The sequence below is a fragment of the Rhipicephalus microplus genome, chromosome X (genome assembly GCF_043290135.1).
Source record: "Rhipicephalus microplus isolate Deutch F79 chromosome X, USDA_Rmic, whole genome shotgun sequence".
NCBI classification, from domain to species: Eukaryota; Metazoa; Arthropoda; class Arachnida; order Ixodida; family Ixodidae; genus Rhipicephalus; species Rhipicephalus microplus.
The window spans coordinates 14,034,282-14,056,354 of NC_134710.1; the positions used below are offsets into that span (position 1 = coordinate 14,034,282).

Genomic DNA, 22,073 nt, shown 5'->3' on the forward strand with positions numbered 1-22,073 from the left:
CCTGGTTTTCCATCGCTTGACTCTTTCGTGACTCACAATGTCCATCTCACATCAAGCACGCTCACAATGGGTGGGATAGAGCTGCGGAGCTCGGACGATGGTACGCCAAGCCCTGGACTTACCACCCAGATTCATGTGCCAGAACAGCTCGCATCGTTAGTTGCACAGAAAGAGGGCCATTCACAACTCAAACCTTACCGACCTACCCTTGTTGCGGTGTTGCCGTCCAGTGCGCAGCCACCAGAAACTCCAAACACAGAAAGCTCAGACGCATCGAACGTCGCATGCTACCAGGCGCAAGAACCACTCATATTGAGCCGCGAAGAAGAAGCCCCTGATGAACCATCTGTCAACTCTGAATGTTTTTTGTCGCAAGAGTTCATTTCCACGGCACCGCAGACTTGCCAAAATTTGCATTTTCAACCTGGTGATGCGACGTCACATGTGGTACCCTCATGCAGTGGTCACCAATCCAAGAATCGAACCAATTCAGAAGCAAATCATACATCTAACCTCGTACACAGTTGTCTTTCAGAAGCGTCCGTAATCAACCACGTCACAGAAGCATCTGAAGAGCAGGCTAGCAATGATGGCGCACCATCAACCATGCCCGATAAGCAAGAAACCTGTTCAACATTCATCAGCTGTCTACAGGACGCGTCAAACACCGAAGGAAATAAATGCCCCATTCCGGAAAGGGCGCCACTGCAGCCATCTCCCAAGCAGCCTCAGCAAAGCCAAGTTCACAAACTCATGCTACAACAAGAGAGACTGCAACGAGGGCATCAACAAACACAAAGTTTGACGGAAACGCACTCTCCATTAGAAGAACATCGGAAAATTAGATCTCTCATTAAAGACGTCAGGCACTTTCGCACAAAGAAAAGTCACCAGAGACACTCCCTGCACTTGCTATTGCACCGACTGCACCACCACAGAAGACGTCGAGAAAGACGCGGAAGCACTGCTTGCACACCGCAAGCACTCAGGCATTTCGTCACAGTCTGTCAAAAAGCACAAAAGCAAGAAGCACCAGAATCGCACCATTCACGACGAAAAATACAACACCCACGAAATACGAGCCGCCGATGCAACAATGCGTTTCAACCTTGCTTAGTCCCCAGAACAGTTCAAGCAGTATTGCCAGTATCTATGTGTGGCGCACTCTATCCAGAATGCAACAGTCAAGCTCGTCCACCAGAGTCGTCATAAAGATCACCGGACTGCCCCCTCGGCCTAGAAGATTTAGTGAGATTGTGGAACTCCGTCGGGACGTGAAACTGAATTTGGCCATTATGTTGTTTATTCTCTTCTTCAATTTGTTGCAGTTTGTAACCGGTACCATCTTTCGGGGGGAGGGGGAATCCTGTGACGTAAGAAGGCAGGGATGGTTAGAAGTAGAGAAGAAGTGGTTGAGAATCGAGTAAACATGGCGTATGAGCCAGGCCACGTCGCCCAGTCATCATAGCGTCACACACACACACACACACACACACACACACACACACACACACACACACACACACACACACACACACACACACACACACATATATATATATATATATATATATATATATATATATATATATATATATATATATATATATATATATATGCAGAAGATTAATTTCGGTTGCGCAAGGTTTAAGGCATTATGCCTTGAAAAAGACGGGGTTCTCGTCTAAACGTTGGCTGAATAAACAGTTATGTCAAAGCGCATCTACTTTCTTATATATATGTGTGTGTACGTGCGTGCTTGCGTGTGAGTGAGTGAGTGACTGGATTAAGTGCTCGACTAAATGTGCTAAAAATATTGCCTGCTGCTATGTGAACACACTAGGATTAACCCTCGTAATGCAGATTATGATAAAAAATTGGGTGTCACAACCCCTATAACCCCTTGTGGTTCATTGTAATTCTCCTTACAACAGCGCAACATGCTTGTAGTGGTCCGCTGTCAGGCACCTCCTGCTGCTCAAATATTGTGAAAGACTTGCGGATAAAAACAAATGCAGAAGTAAAAGGCTGATCAGTTTTTCTCGTACCGTTGTTGTTTGCCTTTCGTGGTTCTCAAAACTAGTGAAGTGTTTCAGGGCCACAACGTCTAGAAAGTTGGCAGAACTTACAGAAGTTTTGGAAGTGCAAAGGGTTTAGGTATAGTGCGGCCATGCTGTGTAGTGTTCACTCTGAGAGTAGACAACCCTGTATACATGAAACCGCACAGTAGCATTCACCATGTATGTGCTCCATAGATTGAAGGGAAGGAGTGTAAAATATTCTGCGTCATTCCTGAAAATTGTCCACAAATTTTCACCGTCAAGAAGGAGCGTTGACTGGTCATTCTGTTCTACTGACTTGTGGTTGTCTTGAAACCATTTGCACCACTCATATATTGTGCTCTGTCCCACCTACGTTCTCATCATCATGCTGTGTTTGAAGTCTAGCATCAGTTTTGAGTTGGTTTGAACCCTTCATTTAAGGGTAAAACTTCATTGACATTTGTTTTGCCAGAATGTGTTTTCCAACTCAATCACTGTCCTGTTGCCAGTGTGAACTGATAGCTGCACACCTGATGGGATAATTGATTGTGATAAATGATGTGATAATTGATAATCATAAAAATGAATTCCAAACACTAGTGTAGTGTTCATATGTGTGTGCATACCATCAGAAACCCAGATTTAACTTAATGAACTATTAGTAGTGCAAAGAGAAGAAAGACGGGAATAGAGTGGTGAAAGATTGAAAGGCGTTAGTTAAAGAAATTCACTGTCATAAGATGAAATCGACTGATACTGTACTTGGCATGGCTGGTTGAGACCTTTATCTGACCAAAGAGTGAAGTTCAGTGCTGTTTTTCAAAAATGCAGGCTGATTTATTCTCTCTTTCAGGGTGGCGACCACTGGATTTTACCTGTTATTCAAGGCTTTGTGCAAGTTGAGCACTGCCAACTTGACCCCATTGATGATAACCACACTGAAGCAGCACTTGGACAGGACAGTTCAGGGGCTTGGTTTGATGTGCAAAGTGCTACACGACCAACGGCGAAGGAGTTTACTATGACCTTAGTGTCGCGACGAAGTCGTTACCGTGCAGGAACGCGTTACAAGCGGCGAGGGGTGGATGAAATGGGCAAGTGCGCCAACTATGTGGAGACCGAGCAAATTTTTGAGCACGCTGCCCATGTGGTGTCATTTGTGCAAGTGCGTGGCTCGGTGCCCGTCTTTTGGAGTCAACCGGGCTACAAGTATCGTCCACCTCCGCGCCTTGATAGGGGTAAGCTACTTTTTTTGAGATGTGAGCTCTTGCATATATTTTCCTTGATTATTTGAATCTATGACTTTGCCTGACTTCACAGCAAAAAATTTTTAAAAAATGAAAATTGCATGCAATGAAGAGAAAGTATGCTAGTTTGAACAGTACATTCTATGTAACAGAGCTGTGCTTGCGAAATGTTATGCCACTAGATTATGTAAAATCTTATTGATACACCTCTCATTTAATAGAACTTTTTGTTGGGAGAGTTGATGTTGGTTCATTATTGATTTTAAAGCACGGAAAAACAGGACCACAAAAGAGAACATGTGACATAACATGTCTTTAGCACTCTGTCCTGTGTCCTCTCTTGTGGTCATGTTTTTCGCACTTTAAAAATCAATAATGATCTCTCATTTAGGTGTATGAATCGTTTGTATTGGACTAATTGGTATGGTGACAAAATATAAACGAGGAAGTGCCATAAATACAATTAATTTACACATTCAATGTTGTAGAAGTCTAGTACGGCCCATCATGTCGCACAGGATTGGGGCTGTTGACATGTTCAAAATAATGTGGCACTCTGTGAGAGAGCAGAATAACAACTTTGTTGCCCTTTACACTACCAGCAGTAAAGAAAACTTCATGATTACTGTTGCTTTTAGTACAATAACATTTATTTGGCAGTTTGAAAGAACTTTGTGTTATCTGTTTAGCTGGCATGTAGTTGATTTGTGTTTTCTATTGCCACGTTCCTTTCCTCAAATTTTGTTATCGCCCCGTTACACTATGTTCAGTGCAAATCACGCCTATGGTGTTAGAAAAGCTTCGAGGCTGTAGTAGATCGTTTTGCTAAGATTACACCCACTTCATGAACCTTTCAGATTATTCTGGAACCTGGGTCGCCTAGCGATAACACTAGAATGTTCAATGACAAGTGTATAAATGCCGACATACTTCGCCGCTTGCCAATTGATCGACGGCCGACGCCCTGCTCGCCGCAATCACTGCCAGCTTCTTGCTGTAACCTGACTTTCCTTTTACGTGGCCACAAGTTCGGCCCGATTAAACAGTTTATTATTCGACCTGCAGTCTGTTTCCTTCGTTCACGTCACGCCTCCGTGACATCTGGTGGAGGTGCTTCCCGTCCACGTACTGAACACCCCCCTCTATTCGAGAGCCAAGCCCCAACCGTGAACCAAGCATTTCCGCCAACCTCGACCTGCGAGCAAGCGGCCGGCAACGAGGGCTGCCTCCGGAGTACGGGGCTCTTCTTGACTGATAACAGTCGCAAGCCGAAGGCCACCAACAGTACATTGACAACTATGACAGCGGCTGTGCCAACGCCTGCCATGGTCGTGATGCAATAGCCAAAAGAGCTGCCCATTTTTCACGGATCATTATTTGAAGAACTGGAAACCTGGCTCGAGACGTACGACAGAGTGGCTGCCTCGAACCAGTGGGACCCTAATGAAAAGCTGCGTCGCGTCTACTTCTACTTGGAAGACGCGGCGCAGACCTGGTTCGAGAACCATGAGTCATCACTTTGAACCTGGGATCTCTTCCGCGGTGCATTCCTTGAAACGTTCACACGCGTCGCCTGAAAAGAGAGGGCCGCTTGTTTGTTCTAAAGACGGGCGCAGCTTCCGAATGAAAGCATCAGAATCTTCGCAGAAGATATGATTAGTCTGTTTTGGCTCTCTGACCCCGACATGACCGAAGAGAAGAAGGTCCATTTGCTCATGCGAGGAGTAAAGCAAGACCTCTTCGCTGGGCTGGTGTGAAACCCACCCAAAACACTCCAAGACTTTGTATCGGAAGCTACGACAATAGAGAAAACGCTTGAAATGCGTACCCGCCAGTACGATCGCCGAACGACGCAAGACAGTGCAACTGTTCACCCCCTCAGCTCTGACGACATACATAAAACGATCCCGCAGATTGTGCAGGAGGAGCTACGGAAACTACTGCCTTGATCGCAACCCCGAGTGGACTCGATTGCCGACATTGTCCACGAAGAAGTTCAACAATCGCTAGGAGTTTCCGAAGCACCACAGCCTCAGCCGCACGCGATGAACTACGTTGCTGCAGCCCGCCAATACGTCCCGCTTCCACGCCCACACCAAGATGCCACACCGCCGAATTTCCGACACCGACGCCGCCACCACCGCCGACGCCCTACCGTTCTCCTCTCGGCCAGTGCTACACACCAAGGAAAACGGACGTTTGGCGCGTCCTTGACAACCGCCTGCTATGCTACCACTGTGAGAAAGCCAGCCACACCTACCGCCGCTACCAGTACCGACGGATGGGCCTCCGGGGATTTGCCGTCAATGCGCTGTGTCCGCAGCTGGGTGAAAGGCCTCGCGACATCGTCGATTACATCACCAAAACACAGGGGCAAGAACGACGACCATACCTTTCTCTGTCGCCTGGCCGCTACAACTCACCGCACCGCCGTCCGTACTCGGGCCTAATCCGTGGCCGGTCGCCTAGCCCGCATTTTTCAAATAAATGAGCGCAGCAACCGATGGAGGGGTGGTTGCTGTACGACCAACAACCGATGATCCTCCGCTGCCGATGACAACGCCATGATGAAACCTTAAAAACACGACGGTATCGCGAGCATGCCCTGACATCGGAACCTCACGTACCAAAGACAACCTAATGACCAACACGGAACCATCGGAACAAGTCAACATAGTTGTGTGACCTGACGCCACGTCCCAACTGCAGCTCAAGACGACGAACTAGCGACCTCGACGTTCTTATCGACGGCCACAATGTGACAGCTCTCGTCGACACCAGAGCTGTGTTGACGGTGTCGACGAGAGCTGTTCCGTCATCAGCGGAGCATTCGCCACGAAGTTGAGGAAAGTGAAGACCGCATGGGAAGGCCTTGAGATCCAGACAGCTGGAGGTCATTTAGTAACACCGACAGGAATCTGCACAGCAAGAGTCTCGATTAACAACCGGATTTACCCCGCAAGCTTTGTAGTCTTACAACGTTGCTCCAGAGACAGATCATTGTTGATCTGGACTTCTTAGCCCTTCACGGGGCAGTCATCAACCTACTTAGATCAAAGTCGATAACCTTATCGACAGAAAAAGCACTGCCGCTGCACATACCATCAGGAAAGCGCGCCTTACATGTACTGGAAGAACAAGTCACCATTTCCCCTCGCTCTAGCGTCAGCATTTCTGTCGGCACACAGATATCAACAAATATGCAAGGCGTCGTTGAAGGCGACCAAGCATTTCTGTCGGCACACAGATATCAACAAATATGCAAGGCGTCGTTGAAGGCGACCAGTACCTGTTGATCAACCGCGAGATTTATGTCGCCAGAGGAGTAGCCGAGCTGCGAGAAAGAAAAGCTATAGTTACGCTTTCGAACTTCAACAACTAACACAAGCACGTGAGCAAAGGCACCACGGTTGCCTACATATAAACATAGTGGAAGGTTATATTGGTTATTTTGACAAGGTTATATGCCACCCACATGTACCAAATAGTGTACTCAACAGTCATGCTGTTACATATCAGATGGCCCTACAGATGGTGATGGTTTATCATTTCTGTCACTGCTCCAACAGAAACCTTACTGTGCGCTTTTGTTACATCATGATTTGTGCAACAGATGACACTAATTTCATTTCATTTCATTTATTTACTCTCAAAACACTGGGCATTACAGAGAGTAGTGGGACAACAAATATCAATAAGAAGTAAAACAAAACAGCAGGATTAGAATAAATTATAATGCACTTTCAATAATGATTGATTTGAACGCGTTGGCGTCTGTGAGTGAAGCGATGGTTCCTCGCGACTTTCTTGCTTACACTGGTCGCATAATCGCTCCATTGATTATGCCCGTTTTTGTATTTTGGCTGCATGTCTTGTTCCACATGATGGTGTACGTGGCCTGCATTGGGCGGACCGCATATGTGAGCCAGATTGGGCTTTTCATTCAAGTACACATGGTTTAGTGGCAAAAACAATGCTCTGGCAGATTTTGGGTGTCTCTGTTACAATTTTTAGTCTCGAAGGACTAAAAAAGCTCTTTCTTGATTTAACAAAGTAATTTAAGCTTGGTGATGACTTTGTTAAATTGATTTTAAAGTATATATGTATAAGTGAGATAAGTTTTGTCATAATTTGAAGCATTGTTATGGTAAAACAAAGTAATACCTTCATTTGGATGGTGTTTTTTAGTCCTCAAAGAATATATGACAGGCCCGGGAAATTCCTTGGAATATCCTTGAATTTTTTTCCTTGAAATTTGTACTAACCCTGCTTTGGCTCCAGTGACATTTCTCATTCAAGGATGTTTTTCATCTCTTGAAACAATTTTTAGTATTTTTGTCTCATATTAGTATTCCTTTGTTTCACCTTTATTATACTAAAGTTGTCTAGCTGTGCCATTACACCATGCTATGCTTTGACAGCATGCAAAAGGGAGACTCACTCAAGCTACACAAAATGTGAAGGTGTGACTTGTTCTGGTGCTTATAGATTTTTCTAGACTTCAACAAGCTGCCTCTATGTTAGCTATTGGCAACGACAGTGATTGATTTTCTGGTGGATGATGTGAGAGCTGCATTGATTCATGTTATAAGAGCTGCACAGGTGAAAAGAGATATACTGGCTGCATGGTAATCAGAACAGGGTAAAAAAAAAGAAACTGCATTATCGCTGTAACGTGGAGAATTCGTAAGAAAAGGATAATTATTTTATCTAGGAAAGAGTGTGTAATCTTTATTTCTCAAAACAATCTAAGTTTGGTCATGTTGTTATTCTATTTCAGAATCTAGCACACAATCCAAGACAACCGACCGAGTGATAACCAGAAAAAATAGAGAGAGAAAAATAACTCTTGTCAGTTTTCACTTGGTTTTTGTTCTGTGTTGTGCACTAGATGTTTGAAATTCATTTATCTTGCTGTGGTATGCAGGATTGCATGTGCAGTATGTGCTGCATGTCCTTTGACAAACAATGCTGCAGATGATGTTACATCGTACCTGTTTACATGCAATCACGTTTTTCTCACGATTGATTCTGTTTATTCCCAGATCATGATTTTTTTTACTTTCTAATGTGCTGTCTTACACCTGCACACAGTTACTGTGCTTACGAGCTGAAACTGCTTGACTGGGACACGACTTTTTTTTTTTTCACTATTTGCATTTACAGATGAAGAAGAAACAAAACAAGCCTTTGAAAAACACTTCGCTGAGCAGATAGCACTCTATGGCAGCCAGGTTATAATCAGCCTTGTAGAACAAACTGGCAAAGAAAAACTCCTGGCAGATGCATACCTGAATCATGTTCTTCACCTGGACTGCCCTGAACTGACTTATGTCAGCTTTGACTTTCATGAGTATTGGTATGTAAAGCAAAATTACATGGTTGAAAGCTGTTCTAAAATGGGTTCTTTGTTGCAGTAGAGGTATGCGTTTTGAGAATGTTTCAGTTCTCATAGATGGCATCAAGGACTTGATACGTGACATGCGATACTGTTGGTAAGTGTACATTGCTAATACTTCCCCTTGTTTTCTTAAAAAAACCGCTTTTTGATTGCTCCTGTGTGTTCATGCATATGTACCTGTGTAGAAGCCATGCGATATGAGTTCTGTTTTCCTGTTCATGCTTGAGAAAGCTTACGGGTAATAATATATGGATGCTACTTTAATGAACTATGCAAACTTTAAGCTCAAAAATAAAAAAAATTGTCTTGTCCAATTTATCTTGTATTGGTATACTAAGACATCTTGACTTTATGTGTCAAATAGAGAAATATAGCCTACAAAAAAAAACATGTAATTTAACCAGGTCGCTCAAAAACTGCTGATTTTGCGCTTTACTCGAATACAAAAGATAAAAATGGCAGAATGAAATGGAATTGGGGATAGTTATGAGGAATAACCACAGACCATGGTATTTTTATGAGTATAAAAAGAAAAAGAATGGTTCCATCAGCATGCACTTCATAGACTGATCTTAAGATGTGTAGCCTTTTTTGTAACCAGCAGGAAGGCAGTAGCTGTCTGCACATTTATGTGTTTCCTAGAATGCCCTGCAACTTCTTTGTTAAAAGCTTTGCACATAAGTTAATTCTTATGCCTAAATTTGAGGAAGGAATGGCAGAATCTGAAGGGTTTCGTTTCAGAACAGGTACTCAGCTATAACAGAGAAAATGAACCTTAGCTTTAATGCAGTGAATGATAATCTGACGAGTATCATTACGTAGTGGGCAGTGGAAGTTAAAAGGTACAGTCATTAGACAGTACACTGGCAAGCTCACCTAGGAGGCACAAAAATCATTAAGAAAGGTCATAAAACATGGAAGCCTCAAACACAACATACTATAGAATTGGCAGAGCTTTTGATGTTAATAACTAAATGTAATGTAGCTGGCATAAAAAAAGTAATAACGTGGAGAGAATTGAACATGCTCTAAAGAACGGACGAATACTCAAAAGCAGTGAAGGGACAACTAGGCTTCAGCAAGAACCAGATATATGCAGTACAAGACAGGGAAGGTAAAGCCACTAACGATATTGTTATGAGGCAGTGGGGCATGGCTCCTGCATCGTAGGCGGATCGATGAAGAAGAAGGGGATTCGTGGCACGAGATGCTGGCAGCCCTGTGATGTCACACCTACCTGTAAATATTGGAAGTACACTCGTTTCTCTCCTCTGTGTGTTTGTAATCCCCGTGACAAATTGGTAGAGGTGCCGGGTAACGAAGCACTATACAACGGAACTTTGCAGTGGTCGTCAAATCGGAGTTTCCGTGATGGAACACGGGACTGATCCCACGGCCACCTCTCCATCGGCCTCGAAAACGCATGCACCATCCACAGTAACGCCTCGACCGGCCCTACCCCCACCCACATACGTGCTGACGCATCTGAAGCACCCAGAAACATTCTGCGGTACGGATAAGTTGATGTCGATGATTGGATAGCCGACTATGAACGTACCAGTGCGCTCAACCGGTATGATCTAACTATCATGCTGGCCAACGTGCTGTTTTACCTGAAAGGCACGGCCAAGGTCTGGTACGAGAATCATGAGGAGGAGGTCGGCAGTTGGAACACCTTCAAGCAGAAGCTTTGCGACTTATTTGGGAAGCCCATCGGTCGAAAGCCGGCTGCAAAGAAGAAGTTGTCCATCCGTGCTCAGACGTCCACAGAGCTGTATATCTCGTATATACAGAACGTGCTGGCTCTATGTTGTAATGTCGACAACGACATGTCGTAGTCTGGTAAGGCTGGCCACGTGCTCAAGGGGATAGCGGACGACTCGTTCAACCTCTAATGTGCCGGAACTGTGCGACCGTGGACGAAATTATTGAGGAATGCCGACGTTTTTAACTGGCCAAAAACAGGCATATTTCAAGATCATTCACTTGACTGCCCAACACTGGTGCGACGTCCTCCTGCGAAGATGGACTGATCTCTCGTCATCAGTATTCACCGGCGTCTGAAATTACACAAATCGTCCGGCGAGAAATTGAAGCAATTACACCTGCTCTTCCCACCAATGGCCACGTCGATTCGCAAGTACCTCAGGTTTTCTTGGTGCAGTCGATTGTGCAGAAAGAACTCAGCAATTTGGGCTTTAATGTCTGCGCCGTTGCTTAGTCTCTATCAATTGGCTTCCATTCAAGGTTGCCATCTCGACCCAGGTCATCGCCTTGGGAACGGTCTTATCCACGCTCTCACAATCCAGCGGAATGGCAAACTGTGGATGATCGGCCGATATACTCTTAACTGCTGTTGCATAGGTCACGTCACACGGTGTTGCCTCAATCATTGGTCTTCGTCCAGAACCCATTATGCGCTCCGCCGCGGTGTTCTAGTGGCTAAAGTACTCGGCTGCTGACCCGCAGGTCGCGGGCTCAAGTCCCGGCTGCGGCGGCTGCATTTCCGATGGAGCCAGAAATGTCGTAGGCCCATGTGCTCAGATTAGGGTGCACGTTAAAGAACACCAGGAGGTCGAAATTTTCGGCGCCCTCCACTATGGCGTCTCTCATAATCGTATGGTGGCTTTGGGACGTTAAACCCCACAAATCAATCAATCAGAACCCATTATGGCACTGCTCACCGCGCTGACAGCTACTGCCGTCTCTAGCCTCCTGCGCCGATCACCGACAACTATCGCCGGCTTCCGCCCTGCAATCCCTTCACCTTCGATGCCCCTGATACACAGCACAGCCGCTCACCGTCGCCTCGACGTCACCAGTCTCGTTTGCCACCTGGGCGTCGCCCGTCGTCCCCTTCTCCTCTATGACGATGCGTGACCTCCCCGCTCCATTCTCATCAGGGAAACTAAGCAGTGCAGCTCTTAGAGGTGAAGCTGCATCCTCGATACTGACCTCAAATTCTCTCCTTGTACTGTTGACACGACGAAATTTGATTGACATCGACGTTGACGGCCTGACTGTTCCTGCACTTATTGACACCGGGGCGCATATTTCTGTGATGAGTGCCCGACTTCATCGCCGCCTGAAGAAAGTTCACACACCGGCTGCTCCTGGCATTATTCGTGTCGCCGACGGAAGAACTCTTGCCATCACAGGAATGTGCACAGCACGCATCACAATGGCCGATCACCCCACATCTGTCCTTTTAGCAGTTATTGAGCAGTGCCCCAATGACCTAATTCTTGGATTGGATTTCTTGTCCACTCATTCCGTTCTCATTGACTGTGCAACCGGCGTTCTTTAACTTGAACTGCCTCAGCTTGAAACTGTGCCATCCTCACCATCACACTGCTTGTGCACTGCTGATTATGTTCGGCTGTAAGCCACCACATGTGTGGCCTTCATGATATCACCAGCTCTTCCTGATGGTTATTACATAGTGTCCCCATTAGTGGATGTGCTCTTCGCCCGAAGTGTTGCTGTGCCGCATACCATCGTGACTATCTTCGACAACTATGTTCAGCTTCCGCACCTCAACTTTAGTAGTTCGACCCAAGTTCTCCAGCAAGGCATATCCTTAGGCCACGTTTCCCCACTTGATGCATGTAACATCGTGGCATTTGACCCTAAAGATTGCTCGTCCCCTATTGCAGCCAGCCGAGCAAACTCACCTACCGACGAAATCACGATGATGATTGCCCTTGATCTTCTTCCCTGTCAGGCTGTGCAACTCCACCACGTTCTGACCACCTACCAAGATATTTTCGCCTTCGATGACCGGGCCTTTAGGTCAAATGTCCTTTGTGCGTCATCAAATACATACCGGCGATGCTAGTCATGTTAGACGGTGACCATATTGTGTTTCCCGGTCTGGACGCCAGGTTATACAAGGAGAAGTGGAGAAGATGCTCTCCAAAGGAGTCATAGAGGCTTCTTCAAGTCCACGGGCATCACCTGTTGGTTTAGTCAGAAATAAGGATGGCAGCGGGAGATTTTGCATTGACTACCATGCCTTGAACAAGATAACCTGTAAAGACGTATATCCGCTTCCACGAAACGATGACGCCCTTGATTGCCTTCATGGCACACGATACTTCTCATCTATAGATCTGCGTTCAGGCTACTGGCAAATTTCTGTCGACGACTTAGATCAAGAAAAAACTGTCTTCGTCACACAGGACGGCCTTTATCAGTTCAAGGTTATGCCTTTTGGGCTCTGCAATGCCCCGGCAACGTTCGAACGCATGATGGACTTTCTCTTTCATGGTTATAAATGGTCCATCTGCCTTTGATACCTCGATGATGTGATTCTTTTTTTCCAAAAATTTGAAATCCACCTTACTCGTTTGTTGACTATTCTAGCCGTTTTTCGTCGAGCGGGACTCCAGCTGAATTCGAAAAAGTGCAATTTCGGCCGACAAGAAATCACGGTCTTTGGTCATCGTGTAAGTGCTGCTGGCGTCCAACCGGACCCTGACAAGATTAGCGCTGTCAAGAATTTTCCTCTGCCTTCTTCTATCAAAGATGTTTGTAGTTTTGTGGGCTTATGCTCATACTTTCTACGTTTTATACGCAATTTCGCTACAATTGAACGACCACTAACTGATATTCTCAAAGATAATGTGCCCTTCTCGTGGGGCCAAGACCAAGCAGCTGCGTTTTTCACGCTGATCGACCTGCTCACTTCACCACCAATACTAGCCCACTTTGACCCGTCCGCGTCGACTTAAGTTTGCACAGACGCTAGTGCTCACTGCATCGGCGCCGTCCTCGCTCAACACCAGGGAAGCCAAACGCGTGTTATTGCGTATGCCAGCCGCCTTCTCTTCACATCTGAGCGAAATCGATAAAGGAGCGAGAGTGTCTTGCATTGGTCTGGGCTGTAGCGAAATTTTGCCCCTATTTGTATAGCCGGGAGTTTTCAGCTATTACGGACCACCACGCTCTGTGTTGGTTGTCGTCGCTCAAGAACCCAACTGGTTGCCTAGGTCACTGGGCTCTACGTCTCCAGGAGTATAACTTTGACGTAATTTATAAGTCTGGCAGGTTGCACCAAGATGCCGATTGTCTCTCACATTATCCAGTGGACCCTGCTAGCCTCGCTGTCCATGAGGGCGATTCTTGTGTGCTCGTCATATCTGATTTGCGCGACATCGGCACAGAGCAGCACTGGGACGCAACCCTCAAGACGGTCATTGAGCGAGCATTTTCAGGACATTCCGACCCTTCGCTTGGTCAATATGTCCTTCGCAACGAAATTCTGTATCTCCGCTACATGAAGCATGATGGCCCGGAATTTTCGTTAGTTATTCCCCGACACCTGCATGTCGCCATTCTTTAACATCTGCTTGATGCTCTAACAGCTGGACACCTGGGTCTTTCACGCACCTATCACCGCGTAGGGCAATGATTCTTTTGGCCTGGACTGTATAAATTTGTGCGCCATTATGTCGCTGCTTGTGAGCGCTGCCAGCGTCGCAAATGCCCTGCTCTCCGTCCGGCTGGCCTGCTCCAACCTATCGACATTCCCCCAGAATCATTCTTCCGCGTCAACCTCGACTTGCTCGGACCTTTCCCGACGTTTGTGTCAGGCAACAAATGGATCGCTTTTGCAACTGACTATGCAACCAGATACGTTATAACTCTTGCCTTGCCAACTAGCTGCACTACAGATGTCGCAAACTTTCTACTGAATGACGTCATTCTGTAGCATGGGGCTCCGCGCCAGCTTCTGACGGATCGTGGGCAATGCTTCCTCGCAAAAGTTATCGACGAAATCTTTCGTAGCTGCTCTGCCGAACATCATCTTACTACTGCCTACCATCCTCAGACTAATGGTCTCACGGAGTGCCTCAACCGAACTGTTACGGACATGTTGTCTATGTACGTCTCTGCTGACCACCGTGACTGAGACGCAACGCTCCCCTACATTACGTTTGCATATAATTGGTCAAGGCATGACACCGCCGGCTATTCTTCGTTCTTTCTTCTGTACAGCCGCAACCCTGCGTTGCCATTAGATTCACTCCTGCCTTCTGACACTGTCCAACCAATGATGTATTCTGAAGACGTTGCTTCTCCAGTCCGCGTCGCTCGCCAAATCACGCACACTAGGCTGGCACCACGACGTTGACTACCCTGCTGACTCTCTTGTCCTACTTTGGACGCCGTATCGACGTGAAGGCTTATGCGAGAAGCTCCTCCCACGATACACAGGGCCCTACATAGTTCTCCGCAAGGTCACCGAGATCGACTACCTTATCACTCCCATTCAACCACACTCATCTTCTGCCACACCACCAACTGATGTTGTTCATGGTCGCGCCTAAAACGCTACTATACTGCTAGTCCGGATTGACTTAGGGGTGCCGTGACGGCGCTTCGTCCGCCGGGGGTGATGTTACGAGGCAGTGGGCATTGCTCCGCCGTCGTATACGAATCGATGGAGAAGAGGCGGACTCGCGGCGCGATATGCTGACAGCCCTGGGGTGTCGCACCTATCTGTAATTATTGGAAATACACTCGTTTCTCTCCTCCATGTGTTTGTAATCCCCGTGACAATATGAATAGGATAGTTAAAGTAGTTGAGGAGCTTTACAGAGATCTGTGTAGTAGCTGGGACAACCACGGCGATAATATAAGTACTAGTAGAAACCCAGAAATGGACGCTCCACCAGTAACAACATGCAAAGTAAAGAAAGCTTTAGAGGGTATGCAAAGAGGCAAAGCCACTAGTGACGATCTGGTAACATCAGATCTATTGAAAGACAGTGGACAGATTGTGTTAGCACAACTGGCTACCCTGTATACGCGGTCTCTTAACAGGGAGGGTAGCAGAATTATGGAAGTATGCTAATATCATTTTAATCTATAAGGACGTCAAGGGCTTGAAAAATTACAGGCTGCTCAGAAGATTACTGTCAGTTCTCTACACGCTATTTACAAAGATAGTAGCAAATTCAATCATTACATTAGCATTTAATCAACCAATGGACCAACCCACCACTGTGGTCTAGTGGTTACGGTGCTCGAGTGCTGACCTACAGGTCGCTGGATCGAATCTCTGCTGTGGCGGCCACATTTTTGATGGAGGCAAAAATGCTTAAGACCTGTGTACTTATATTTAGGTGCATGTCGAAAAAAACCTCAGGTGCTTGAAATTTCCGGAGCCACTACGGCATCTCACATAATCATATTGTGGTTTCGGACTGTTAAACCCCATCAAGTATTGTTATTAACCAGTGGAGCTAGCAAGATTTTGTACAGGCTATTCTAGAATAGACCGCATCCACACTATCAGTCAGGTCATATAAAAATGCACGGATTATAACCAACCCCGATGTGTAGCTTTCATAGATTACAAGAAGGCATTTGATTCGATCAAGATATTAGGAGTAATACAGGCACTGTAGAATTAGGGTGTTAATGAATCATATATAAATATACTGGAAGAAATCTACAGTGCCTTCTTAGCCACCATTATTCTCCATCATGAAAACGACAAAGTTCCAATTAAGGAGGGTTTAAGGCAGTGAGACATCATCTGCCCAATACTATTTATTGCTTCCTTACAGGAGGTTCTTAGGGTGTCTATATTGGGAACAGGTAGGGGTACAATTAATGAAGAGTATCTTTGTAACCTGCAATTCGCTGATCACATTGGATTGATGAGTTACTCAGGGGACAAATTACCGCACATGATTACTTAAGTGGACATTGAAAATATAAAAGCATGTTTGAAAATTAACATGCATAAAACTAAAGTAATGTGCAACTGTCTTGGTAGAGAACAGCTTTTTACAATGGGTGGCAAGGCACTGGAAGTTGTAAAGGAATACGTCTAATTAGCACAGGTGGTAACAGCGAAGCCGAAGCATGAGAGTAAAGTTACTAGGATAAGGATAGGGTGGAGCACATTCAGCAAGCATTCCCTAATTGTGAATGGAAGTTCACGACTGTCACCCAAGAGGAAGGTTTATAACAGCTGCATGCTACCATTACTTTTCTATGGAGCAGAAACCTGGAAGCTTGCAAAGATGGTTAAGCTTAAATTGAGGACGACGCAGTGAGCGATAAAAAAAAAAATAATAGGTGTAACTTTAAGGTACTAGAAGAGAGCAGGAAAGAAGTGTAAATTTAAGGGCTCATTTTCTCTGTTAGGCATAATTTTAATGAGAACTAAGAGACAATGATACCAAGAAAAGTAAAGTGGATGTTATTAGAAGTGATTGTAACATAAATTTGAAGTAAGAAAAGTGGACGAAAAGATAACTTGCCACTGGCAGTGGTACAGAGAGCATAGTACAGAGAACAAGTGGTTGTTAAAGACATTTTAGTAAAAATTTAAAAAAAACGGACATAGGCAGGGCATGTAAACGGTAGGCAAGATAACTGTTGGTCATTAACTCTTTGAGGGTCGAATCTATCGCAAAATGTAGTCCAAAAATGTGTATTTTTTTAATTGCTAAAATTGATTCTTCAGATGATTCTTTAAGAAAAAGTATTGTCTAGGTTTTTTTTTTTTGCATGGACGTAATGTGAAAAAAAGTCCCTTTTGTTGTTATGTACACTGTCGTCCTTTGTGAAAGGGAACACGCGAGTGCGTGGCCTGCCCTCTGCGGCAGCTACAGCACCATCCACCTACAAGTGAAAAAAGCATGTTTGCTTTGGGCATCGTCTGTCGCCAAGCAAGATAACGAGTCATGGTTGGTAGACAAGCGCTGCTATAGATTACGTTTCCTCACTGCTTGTCTGGTGAGCTATATCAGGTGATTACTGCAGCTTGCGCCGTGGTTGTGCACAACGTTTGATATGTTGGCAGTAGACTACGCACTGAGCGGAGGAGAAGTGTAACCTAGAGGCGCTTGTCTACCGGCCATGCCTCGTTATCTTTTTTGGCAACAGATGACACGAAAAGCCAACGTGTTTTCTTTTGCTGTCGGTTGATGTTGCTGTGGGCAGCCACCGCAGAGCGCAGGCCATGCGTTTACATCTTCCCTTTCATAAAGGATGACAGTGTACATATGGTTTATTTGTAGTAACATCAAGTAAAATTCTAAAAAAAAGACTTATGCACTTTTTTAATGAATATAAATTATGCATTAAATGAAACAAAGCTCTCAGACACACAAAAATAAGTGCACCAGAGTACTTTCCGGTGGCTCAGCAGCCAAGTGCCTTAGCCACTAAACCACCGTGGCGGGTTCCTTGCATACAAAACCTGGGAGTGTTAGTCAGTGCTGCTTGGAGCTATGATGGCAGGTGCAGAACACTCTCTCAGCATTTTTACAAGCAATTTAGCAGATTGATTGTGCTTTGCGGTGGTTAAACAATTTCACCCTCTCCATAAAGATGCATGCATTCACTATCTAGTTTTTTGTCCTCTCTACGGAATCAAAATCATATTTGAAAATGAGGCAGTTCGAAAAAAAAACTAGATTTGCCCTTTTATCATTGCCAGGGCTTAGATCATGGCAGCCACATCCAAGATAGCTCTGAAGGCCTGCCATTACACGTTTTAGGTGTTTCAATGCTTGCACTTTAACAAATCTGGTGGGTGCATGTGTGTTTAACTAAAAAATACTTTGATTAGCCCTGTAACAGTGGCTCCTTTCCACTCTTTTGATGCTTCCTAACAGTATGTCACACATGCTTTACTGTGAAACGCAGCTTTATAATGGACAAGCTGACTTTTATTGACCGATATTGCATGGCGTTTCCTGTACCTTTATCGTGCTTTCTGCATTTTGATGCCATGTGTGAGGACAAAAACAGAGTGTGCTTTCTTGTTGACTGTAGCAAAGGAGGCATATTGAGGCTAAGGGCTTGTAGAGTGGTCAGAAGGTGGGCTGATTCTGGAAGTAGTGTTCAGAGACTTTTTTTTTTTTAATCTTCATTGTTTGGATGCATATTCTTTCTTAAATGTACTTTTATTTGGCAGTTTTAATGCCTTGCTTTCTATTCATCTGAGTGGGCTTCCTCATTTTATTCTAGAAGATTTTCCATTCCGGCGATATTGAGAAATCTTCGCCTGCTTCCAAATGTAAAGCTTTTCTTTAATAAATAGTGCCTGCATCACACAAATAGTCAGCAACATTGTAAGTGTGGAGAATCTTATGACTTGCTGGGTGGGTAAAATTGCATCAAAAGAAATGAAGTGAGCGAAGAATTGTGAAGTGTAAGCAGTGTATCACAACTCTGTAGGAGAAATCCTGCTACGAAGGTAACTATTTTCACCATGACCTTGCAGAGTCTTCTTTCTTCAGATGTGAATTGATACTTAATCCTGCAGTAAACATTACTGCGGTAGAACATTGTCTGGTGTACAACCAGGATTTTGAAAAAAGACCTCTGAACCAAGATGAGAAACATCAACATTAGCACGAAATTGAAGCTCTGTGCCCCTAAACTAGCAAATAAAGTTGCCACGAAATAAGATATAGGTGGTTTGGGAGCATTTTGTTTATATCTTGCTTAGTGACATCATTTAGCAATATATGTTAATTGGCATCACTCCAAAAAATTGCCTTATGACATTTTTTTAGCTTTAAATGCATACATTTATATTATTCTCTAGCATTTTATGCAGTTTTAATGCTTCCTTTGGTGAGGTATCAATAATTTTTTTAAATTTCTGGCGAACTTAACAAATGCCTTCTTTCTGAACTCTAAGGTTGGACCAGCAGGGACTTATATGTGGTCAGAGGGGTGTCTTTCGAGTCAATTGCATTGACTGCTTGGATAGAACAAATATTGTACAAACAGCCATTGCCAAGACTGCCATGGACACTCAGGTTAGTACTAAGAACTTTGATTATTCTACAGGCTTGTATATAAAACATTCATTTGTACTACAGTGCACATTACATGTAAGAAGTATGGAGTACCCAAAAAGATTAAAAATTTAATATTCTGGAATTTATTCAGAATTATCTCTGTAACCCCAGCCTTTAGTGCTCTTCACTAGCAAAGCTCACAATTTGTATCTTTTGCAAACTATGTAACTCCTCACCTGTATGGCCCACAGGGGTCAATACTTATTACACTCACATGTCCATCTCTTGACATGTTCAGCTCAATGCTGCTTCAACATCTTTGTGGTAAAACATGTGCATTTAACGAATCATTCCTCTCTTATTTCATTAAAGCCAGGAGCAGTCTACCAGAACCACTTGTCATTGAGCATGATGCTAAGTAGTTTTGGAAACTACTAACTGTATACATTTGTTGCTAGTTGCGTCTAATATTATTTCTTGCTACGGTGCTGACACTGTTTTTCGCAGAGTTGTCAACTTATACATCACAGCTTGATGCCGCAATGCCTAAATGAACTTCATGCTTATGACACTAATTTCTAATCATTCACTGCCGTGTTTGTCACTGCTTATTTGTAGCGGCAAGACATAATTACTCAATACAATATTATGCCAAATTGAAAAGCCGTACGCGATCACAAATTTCGTAATATCTTCAGACCCACATGTTGCGTTCATTCTTGCGCATTATTCGACGGGCCCTCCTCACACCAGAACATGGACTGTGCGCGCTTGCTTGCTCAATAACCCGGCACTCATGGCTGCTCCCGTTATCAAACCATTTCGAAAGTGGCATCCTCAGTGCAGTTGACAGCTATTTCAGTGCTGCTTGCCTTTTAAGAAATTGAAGTATAGGCCTGCATTCCATACTTAGCAGGCAGGAAGGCTGATCTACCGTTTCCTGTCCTTGCGAAATGGCATTTTCTGATAGGCTGTAACTGCAAGTGAAACCATATTATGCAACATATTTTTATTGATTGTGAAAGCTGATGTGGAGGAGAATAAGTGGGGAAAGTATAAAAAAATACCAAAAATGTTTTCTTTTTTCAATTGTCCTCAGAAGCTTCTTTTGCATGATCTTTTCTTGAAGTTAGTGCAATTAGTAGATCTTTTTATTGAAAAGTGTTAATAATATAAGCTTTGGCAGTTTTACAAATAAGCACGCTGAGAAAGTAATGCAGAATTTTACCGCTTCGTCATAGGCCCTTTTTGAAATAAAGGCCTGCAAGCTAGACAAAAAACGTCAAATTTGAGATTTTTCATTAAAAAATCTACACTACACAGAGAGTTAAAATATCATTAAGCATAAATGCAATTATGCCTATATTTAGGTGAACAAATTTGAGATACATAGCTTTAATATATTTTGTGTGATTCATCGCCAAATTAAAAAAAAAAAACAGCAAAGCAGGTAAGCGTGGCACTCCACCTTTTTGTCATTATTGATTTACTGTTCAAAAAAATTTTTTTTTCCGGCAAAACCAATTGCAGATCTCTTCTTTGCACTGATCAGGCAACAATATGTAAAGGTTTGACAGAAATTTAAGAGGTCGACTAGCCATGCTTTGTTCGAATTTATGTGGAATCGCCCTACTTATGTTATATTATTTATTTACATATACTACTATCTTGTGTAGCAAAATGTTGCAGGCATAGGTACAGTTGGCCAAAACTTTAACTATTGTGTGCAGCTGTCACTGTTTTGTCTCTCAGTGCCGTATTATGGAACAAAGTTACAAAAAATTGCTTCATGGACATCTGCTTTGTGGGCATCTTTTGAAACTTAGTTCAGTTGTATGGCAAAGATACACAGAAAAAACTGCCACTCATGCACGATAGCTAAAGATTTGGCCAACTGTATTCATTGTTAGTCAATTGAATATGTGATGCATCAAAAGACAAAACAAATGACATAAAAAACAATATCAGAGGCACATAGTTAGCAATCATAATTAAGCAACTCGTCTGCAAATTCATCATATAGTAACTCGTGCGAGGATCCCTGAAGGCAATTCCAAATCCAAAAGTATGCAGAGAAGAGGAAAATCCAAAACTGTTAATCAATCAATTCAGTGGAACAATGTAAGTTGATTGCCTCTTCTGTAGGTTGCGAAGAAAGGATTCTGAAAATAATAGGCGCATTGAATATGGCTTTTCTATGAGCAATTTTATGCGTTATAACAGTCCGGTGTATGGGTGTTTTTATACAAAAAAAGTGCCACCATATCCACGAAGTGAATGATGATGAGTGGGCGAAGCTCCAGAGGTAAACCTGGTAAACCATGAATTCACAGTAGATTTTGCCCACTCAATTTTATTACAATGCTCCCCCTAGCGTGCGTTGCCACACTAAATTGAACGATTGTCTTCCACCAATGGCACGCACCGTATGTGACATCATTCCTATTTTATAACATCTTGCATCTTTCATCATCAACTACAAGTACCGCCGTCTAGTTTATAACATCTTGCATCTTTTCATCATCAGCTACAAGTACCGCCATCTAGTGAACACTGCAATAACTAAACGAGAGGTGGCTACATACAGGGGATGCACAGCCCACGC

At 44.1% G+C, this 22,073-nt stretch overlaps 1 protein-coding gene across 3 annotated transcripts in view; it reads left to right on the forward strand.

The window, feature by feature from the left end:
• Positions 1–22,073, forward strand: part of sp3 (phosphatidylinositide phosphatase spermathreecae) — a 109,212-nt gene that overhangs the window by 18,922 nt on the left and 68,217 nt on the right. For all 3 annotated transcript variants that reach the window (XM_037426597.2, XM_075881851.1, XM_075881850.1), the window contains exons 7-10: positions 2,896–3,280; positions 8,456–8,648; positions 8,707–8,784; positions 19,366–19,486. In XM_037426597.2, coding sequence (XP_037282494.2) covers positions 2,896–3,280; positions 8,456–8,648; positions 8,707–8,784; positions 19,366–19,486 — 777 coding nt within the window. The remainder of the gene's footprint in view (positions 1–2,895; positions 3,281–8,455; positions 8,649–8,706; positions 8,785–19,365; positions 19,487–22,073) is intronic.